A 7,942-nucleotide genomic window follows, 5' to 3' on the forward strand; every position below is an offset into this window, starting at 1 on the left:
GACAAGGGTTAGGGTCAGAGTTAGGGTCAGGCCCTTGGCGTGCAATGTTCAGGCACACGGACCTGGCTTAGAACCAAAGCTTTTCTACTGACTATATGGGTGACTTTGGGCCCGTGACTTAGGTTCTCTCAGCTCCAGCTTTCTCTTCTGTAACACAGGAAAATAAGGACAATATTGATTCCACATGGGGACTTATTTCCCAGTCCAGATAACATAGTAAAATTCTTGTGCACACTGTATGTGCACAGTGGATGTCAGCTAATATTTACTGATAGTTAATCACCCTGTCACTCTGGCCATCTAGAATGCCAAGCACCATTAGCAGGCCCGACCTGGTCTGGAGCCTGGTGGCCCTAGTCTGGCCCTACAGTGGGGATTTGGCCACCTCCTGCCCAATTCTCCCACTGCACACAAAGCCAGCTCTGTAAGCACAGCTGGAATAGGACGAGGGGTGGCACAATGCTCCGGGTGCAGCCCTCCCCATACCACCCACCAGAGGACCCCACACTGTTTGGACCTCTGGGTTCAACTGCGGCCCTGGCCTAGCCCTACTGAACGCACATCTGTCCCCAGCAACCATGGACCCGCATCCCAGCTCCATAGAACTGCACCCTGGCTCTATAGACCTCGCGCACCAGCCCCCAACTCCTCTCAACAGCAGTGGGCCCAGATTCCCAGCAGTCCTAAAAAGTAACCTGCACACCCCAACACCACATGCTTGCACAAGAACACTCACCCAGGATGCTCTCCTGCACCCCTGCCTAGGCACACCCCAGGGCCCCAGAAACTGCAAGGTAGACTGGCAGACTGGCATAGCATCAGCAGCCACAATGGAACCCCTGCTCCATGAAGACGCCCCACTCTCACCTCCTAGTAAAGACACAGGAGGAAAGTGCTCTCATCTCCTAGTGAAGACGCCCCAGGAGGCTTTTGCACGAGCACCCTGGGGAGTACACAGAGCCAGGGCTGTCCAGTTCCATGTGCCCTCCACCGGGCCACCAGTGACAAGCACAGCCCCCACACAGCCTTTCCTGTGATTAACTATAGAACACAAGACCATCACCAACTCACATTGTCACTGATTTTCCCGAATATTAGCCCACTGCCCAACAGACACAGGCCCCAAGGGGCAGGGGTTGGGCCTTCCTTCCGCGATGTCTCAGTGTCCAGCAGAGGGCTATATCCTTAGTTGGCAAGAAGTCAACAAAATGTGACAGCACACAAATCGTTTTAAAGATGAATGATTTGGCTCAGCGCCTGTGGCTCAAGCGGCTAAGGTGCCAGCCACATACACCTAAGGTGGCGGGTTCAAATCCCCAGCCCGGGCCCGCCAAACAACAATGATGACTGCAACCAAAAAATGGCCAGGCATTGTGGCGGGCGCCTGTAGTCCCAGCTACTTGGGAGGCTGAGGCAGGAGACTCGCTTGAGCCCAGGAGTTGGAGGTTGCTGTGAGCATGATGCCATGGCACTCTCCCCAGGGGGATAGCTTGAGGCTCCGTCTCAAAAAAAAAAAAATAATAAAGATGAATGATTTGAATCCCAGCTCTCCTGATGCTGTGGCGCCATAGTCAACCTTGCACCAGCGTCTATGAGAAAAGGCCCACAGCTCCAGACACCAGGATCCCCCAGGGAAGACAAAATGCTTTCAATGTTTTCAATTCCAAGACAAGGAGCATTAAGGGCCAATTTTTATTTAAACTCAGTATCTTTCCTGAGAGACGCAGCAAGGTTACAAGACAAAACGGAAGACAGAAAACAGAAAGGAAGAACAGAGAGTCGTGGCCCATCAGAGGAGGAACAGCAGGAAGAAGCAGAGACCTGAGATCTGCTCAGGGACACCGAGGCGAGAACACGTCCCAGGAACAGGCAAAGGAGGGAAGGAGCTGAGGCGTTAGGATAACCAAGTTCCAGAATAATCCAGCATAATCGTGGCCTACTGTGCTTTCCCATCTGCCCTGGACAAAACCATGGGTAATAAAGTGTTTACTCACAGTCCTGGGACGACCTGTGGCGGAATGTAAATCGCAGGTGACTGCGGTTCACGTCCTCAATGGGAATGGCCACCTTCAAGAATCAAAACAGGAGGTTAGGCTCCTGGACCAATACCCACCGGCATCCACAGCTATATTTAGGGGCGATGTCGGGCACAATATAAACATCTCCACGGTGCCGAGGTGGAAATACTGCATATCTAGTCTCCTATATGATTTTTCCAAAGGCATTTTAAACAAAATAATCTTGTAAAGGATGCTGGTGCCACTCTGAGACAGCTGGAATTTTTTCTGAATGCTCTGATCCTTATTGTTAAGATTCAGTTTTTAAAAGTTGCCGTTACTGTTTTTTGCTCCAGCAAGGAGGTGTTTATATTCCCTCTGCAGCTGCGGTGACCTGCCCGCAGCTGCAGTGAGAAAGCTTTCTTGTCACATTACAGTAAAAACAGTAAAAGAAGAAAGACCTGAGACGGGCTGCCTGTAAGCAAAGACGGCCCCTAATTCTCACAGCTAACATCTGTATTCCACAGCCAACCCCTGGCCTGGTTTTCAAATATCCAAGCTCTTGGCGGTGTTTGGAGTCACTGCAGCGGGGCTGGTGTGGAGGTGTGCACAGGCTGCATTACGAAAACGCACTGGGTCAGGGCTCCAGCCCACCTGCACGTGTGGCCGGCTCTGGGTCTTTCTGTTTGGTGTCAAATGCCACACACAAAACAGACCCAGGAAGAGAAAGACAATAGCTGGCTTAAAAAGACTCTCTCATTTGTCTCCACCAAAGCCCTATTTTTGTATCCAAAAGGAGATGAGTAAATGTATTCCAAGAAATGCCAGCGTGATTCCTTAGCAACCTTGGATGACTTTGTCAGGAGAGCCGCTCTGTCGGCTTCCAGCAGCCCTGGGGCCGGGTGGGAGGTGGGGATTTCCTTGGGATACAAATGAGCATTGTATAATCAACCCAGTGATAAGATGACCATGTAAATACCTTAACTGTCTCAAACCAGCGCGGCTGTTTTACTTGGTAGTAAATCACAGATTTGTACTCGGAAATCGCTTCATCACCAGCACCCGGGAAGATCACATGCTTTAAAAGAAGGCACAGAGTTCAGGTAAGAGCTCACAGAGCTGGACACCGCATACATCTCCCACCACGTATATGCCCTGGGACAGATACACCCAGAAACACCAACGAGCCCCACTGCAAATGGAACATGCTCCCAATTTTAGATCTCGATGGTTCCAACCCTCACCTCTAACAACCTTAACATTAAGACCCATAGGAAGTTACCTGATTCATCCCCTTAGGTCTAGAATGAGGGGCTGAGGATCTAAAGGAAGGGGGCAACCTTCCCCTCCCAGTAGTGTCTGTACTGCTGGTGTGACTGCTAGACACTTAAGCCTGGGGTTTATGATGGCAAATAAGACCCTGTGATGTGGCCGTGAAGACCACAGGAAACCCCGAGATGGGCCAGCTGCCAGGACCCGGTGGACACCCATCCCCAGAAGGCAGGCCAGAGAGGGAAGCAAGAGGCCATGCTCATCCTGAGAAACAGGTCACAAAGCCCCTCTGCACCCTGTAGCAGAGGCAAGGTCAAGGCTTGCAGAGTGAAATTTAAACGCTACAGATTAACCTTCGCAGCACAAAATACCTCCAGTCGCTTCCCATCTTCGTCGTAAACAGACACTGTGACCTCAACATTCTTCGCCGTGGTCTTGCTTCCTTTATCAAAATCTCCTTGGACTAATGTTACGTAGATATCATTCCGAACGTCACCTGAGGGGGAGGAAAATCCTTTAACCCAATCCGTTATTCACAGTATTGACCGTGAGTTTTGCAAGACTGTCTACTACACTACCTAGCCTTGCTGAATATCACAAATGCTGGATTAGAGGATTAAGAAATATTTACAACAAAACCTACTCAGCATGACAAAAGCAACATTCACCATCATAAGACTTGCTGGAAAGAGGAAAAATTTCAAAGCCTCAAATTATGTGCTTGGTTCTTCATCTGGGCAGAGGACCCTCTATGCCTGTGGGAGCTTGAATGGTGTTGGTGGGTCTGCCCAGACCCATCCCCTCCCCACCATCCATGGCCCATCTCGCCCAGCACCCTCATCCCTGGTTCCACTGCTGAATCCTCAGTAGCCAAGGACTATGGCCCTGGTAAGCGTACACCTGGATGACTGCGGGCAGTGCTGGCCGCCTCTGCCTTCTTCTAAAGGGTATTCTAAGGGTTGAATGAAAAGCTGCTGAGAATTAGAACCTCGAGCCTAGGATCAGGGAAGAAAGGTGGGTCCACGGAGGCCAACTGGCTCTTTTCACAGGTAGCTGTTGGGATCCCAAATGGGGGGCCAAAGAGAGACCAGAGCAGATGTGTGCACGGGACATGAAATGGGGCTTTAACTGGGTGGAGAGAGATAAGAAATGAGCTCAAGACTCTTCTTGCTACTGAGAACATATGAAGCTTCTGGTAATGGTCCTACTGGGAAAACGTCACAAGCTTCGTTAGCAACGTGATTTAGTGGTCTCCTCACCACCAGTGACTGCACCTCTGCTGCCAGCCTGGCCACCTCCCAGGCCGTGACCACCTGCTGTCCCACAGGAGCCGAGGAGGTTGTGGGAAGAGCAGACAACGGCCCTAAAGAACAAAGATCCCTTCAGGAAGTAGCTCTCTTGGCTCTCTTGTTTTTTCTTTTGCTTTTTTTTTTTTTAATGTTCTATTTTGACTTTTAACATACTCAGCTATTAAATTCAGCTTCCATTTTAAAATGATTATTATAATCATCCCAGTGGGTTGCTACACAGCTCAGTGACTCACTCGCTGATCGTGACCTCAAGAGATGACTGACAGAGTGCAGGGCTGGAGGCAGGAGGCAAGGCTGCCTGACCGAGACCTGTCACTCATTTGCTGTGTGACCCTGGACAGACCACTTAACTCCTGGGCTGCCCACCACCTAACAACCTCATTGGTAAGGCAGGGTCTTCTGTGTGGTCTCTCGGCCTGAAACGTCTATCAAGGCACAAAGCCACCATCAGAAAGGGCCACAGAAGCATCCTAAAGGCCTCACATGCTAGGCACGGCCAGCTGACTAAACCCAAGGTCACCTACAGGCCTGTGCTCCCGGGCCTTCTCAAGAAGAGGACCTCACTTATGTCAGGGGAGCCCCACAGATGGGTGCTCACCAAAGGCTCTCTGCAAATGCCTCCCTTGGTTACAGGGACCTCGTTCCAGGGAGGAGGTCTGGCGCTTCCCATCAGGGGAAGGGGGTCTGAACCCTTCAGGAAGATTCCGAGGTTCCAGGGACACAGAGGGAAGAAAATCCAGCCACAGGATGACAGCACAGGGTATCCCACTGTCGGAAGAAGAGGCATATCCCTCGAGACAGCCAACAAGATGAGGCTGCTCCAGGGTCTGCCAGGCTCTGATGGGAAACCCCACGTGCTATCCAGCCCACAACCTGGTCAGTGATCACACAGCCCACCCAGAACACAGGTGACTCTCTCAAGCTACACCACCTTCCTGTGAGACCCCAACCCTAGGACTTAGCACTTAGAACCTGCCAGAACAATGGTCAGCTATGTGATCTCCCCCGACTCCACAGGGACATGATCTAAGAGCTCTGACTTAATTTCTAAGTCTACCAATTATAAGGGAAACACGGTCAGCCTGACCTGGAAGTTTCATGGGTTTCCCTTCAAGCATGAGGACATCCTTAGGATGTCGAGATAAACACATTTGTCAATGGCCCCATCATGGTCTATAAGTTTGCATCCTGAATCCAGATGCAATGGTAACTAAGTGAACTAGTCCACCTTCATTAATCAGCCTAATTAACTTGCTGCACACAGACTCGAGGGTTGAAGTCACAGCCACTGTTCAGCCTAACCGGCTTTAGATGACTGTCACATGGATTCATCAGAGCATCTGATGACCCACAACAGCCCTTCAAGACAAAAGGAGTGGGGAAAAGCATGTCCCAAAGTTGCACTAGAATCAGCAAAGCAGTAACTTTCATATTATCCGCCCAAGTAGCCCCTCCCCCTATGGCAGAGGCCTAGAAAGGGGGGCGTGTGGAGCTGTGGAACACGAGGCAATTCACCCCCATTTCCACTGCTCACTAGTGGCCTGACATTACGCTATGGTGTAACCTTGATGGGTTTAGTCCAACACCATCCTGTAGGCTTCCAAGACCCTCAGGTGGATCAATTTAGATCATCAGCGTGAGCATTACTTACAAACCAAAAAACATCACACAAATATAAAGGATAAACATTAACACGCTTCTTCCCAAGATCTCTTGAGAATAAATCAGATTATTAGTATGAAGGTCCTTTGGAATCAGAAAAATGTTACATAAATGATAGGTAACATGGAGACCTGATTTAGTCAAGCCCGTGCCAGGGCCAGAGCAAGGCCTGCATAATAACTAATACTAGGGGACAGGTACCAGGTACACACCTTGGCCCCTTTCCGACCCTCCTTCCTTCTTCAACTAGATGTCTACCAGGCGCACGTTGGTGTTGTCTCTGCCTCCCCCACATACCCCTGCAGCTGGGGGGAGCTGATCCATGGAGGGATCCACGCAGCCCAGGTCTGTGTTTACAGCTCCTTCCACTGGGTGATCCACGACCAGGGGCTTCCACATCACCCGCCATGAGCTCAGCCCTCTCCGGCCAGAGTGTGGGCGTGGCGCTGCCGCCTGTGTCATGCTCAGTGGCTGTGTCCATGCCATGTGTCCATGCCATGCTCAGAGACCCTGACCAGGTCAGTTCTTACCTGGCATGATTATTTCGGGAAACCCCGTCTTACGGGCCACAGCCGTGGTCCTGTCCACCAAATGAGGGAACTCTTTTCGAACCTGATGGATATCTCCAGGAAGTAATTTCAGTGTTACCCACAGACCTAGAAAAATAAGGGATGCTTTTGGTCACATTTTATCCTAGACATTATTAGAAGTTTTCACAAAATCTGTCTGATGAATTAATAATTTTTAAATCATAATTAAACATCTTGAGAGCAAAGGAGGAATCCAAGCATCAGCCATCCCAGGTTCTGTGCTCCAATGGGGAGTGAAGACTGTCAAGCCCCTCAGGGTGTCCAACCTGGGCCCAAGGCCCTTGCAGACTATTTGAGGCCTGTGTTGTTTACCTGGTGTCAGATATCCCAAACAGCATGCACAGGCCCCTCGCTTTTGCTCATCAGCTCTCCTTGGTGTTCATGTATTTAATGTGTAGCCCGTGACAACTCTTATTCCCAATAAGCGAAGCAGGAAAGAAGAAGGTTGGGCATCCCTGCTGCTAATCCAGGGTGCCAAGGGCCTCCTGGAGGAAGTAAGGTGAAAAGATGAACCTGCCCAGGCCTAAGGGTAAGAGCATGATATGCCCAGGGCTCACCTTCCCTGCAAGGCTGGCACAGAACTGTGCTCTTAATACCACTCCTGGTCAGTAATCAAAAGAGAAGCAAGAATGAGAAGAAATAAAGTAGACACTCTCACAAATCATAGGCAGGAGACAGCACTTCCTGCATCTACCTGCTGGACGCGCCTGGCCTCCAGGTTAAGGGATGGTCACTGGCTGTGGGCACATGAGGATACTCTGTCCCCAGACCTGGGGGACTGGCCTGTTACTTCTCATCACTCCACAGATCCTCACCTGCCGAGGCTCTGCCCATAGCATGTCAGAGCTGTCCTCACTCACACTACTGCTGTGCATGACTGCGGGTCTCTGTGGAGGAGGCAGGGCCCTGTGTGCAGTGCGTGTGTGTACCTGTGTCTCTCTGGGTGTGTGTATCTGTGTGTGTCTGTGTGCATGTGTATCTGTGTCTCTGTATGCCTATGTCTGTGTCTGTCTGTGTGGTCTCTGTATTGTTGTTTTTGCGTGTGTGTGTCTGTATCTATCTGTGTCTGTGTCTGTATCTATCTGTGTCTGTGTGGTCTGTGTGTGTGTGT

General features: G+C 50.5%; 1 protein-coding gene across 1 annotated transcript in view; it reads right to left on the bottom strand.

The window, feature by feature from the left end:
* Window positions 1–7,942, bottom strand: part of DOCK1 (dedicator of cytokinesis 1) — a 455,243-nt gene that overhangs the window by 408,842 nt on the left and 38,459 nt on the right. Inside the window, exons 12-15 of the mRNA XM_012807800.1 lie at window positions 6,772–6,897; window positions 3,641–3,765; window positions 2,977–3,075; window positions 1,995–2,067 (exon numbers count right to left, since the gene is read on the bottom strand). Of these exons, the coding sequence (XP_012663254.1) occupies window positions 1,995–2,067; window positions 2,977–3,075; window positions 3,641–3,765; window positions 6,772–6,897 (423 nt within the window). The remainder of the gene's footprint in view (window positions 1–1,994; window positions 2,068–2,976; window positions 3,076–3,640; window positions 3,766–6,771; window positions 6,898–7,942) is intronic.

The sequence above is a fragment of the Otolemur garnettii genome, unplaced genomic scaffold, assembly GCF_000181295.1.
Source record: "Otolemur garnettii isolate 467f Iridium unplaced genomic scaffold, OtoGar3 scaffold00075, whole genome shotgun sequence".
Classification (NCBI taxonomy): Eukaryota; Metazoa; Chordata; class Mammalia; order Primates; family Galagidae; genus Otolemur; species Otolemur garnettii.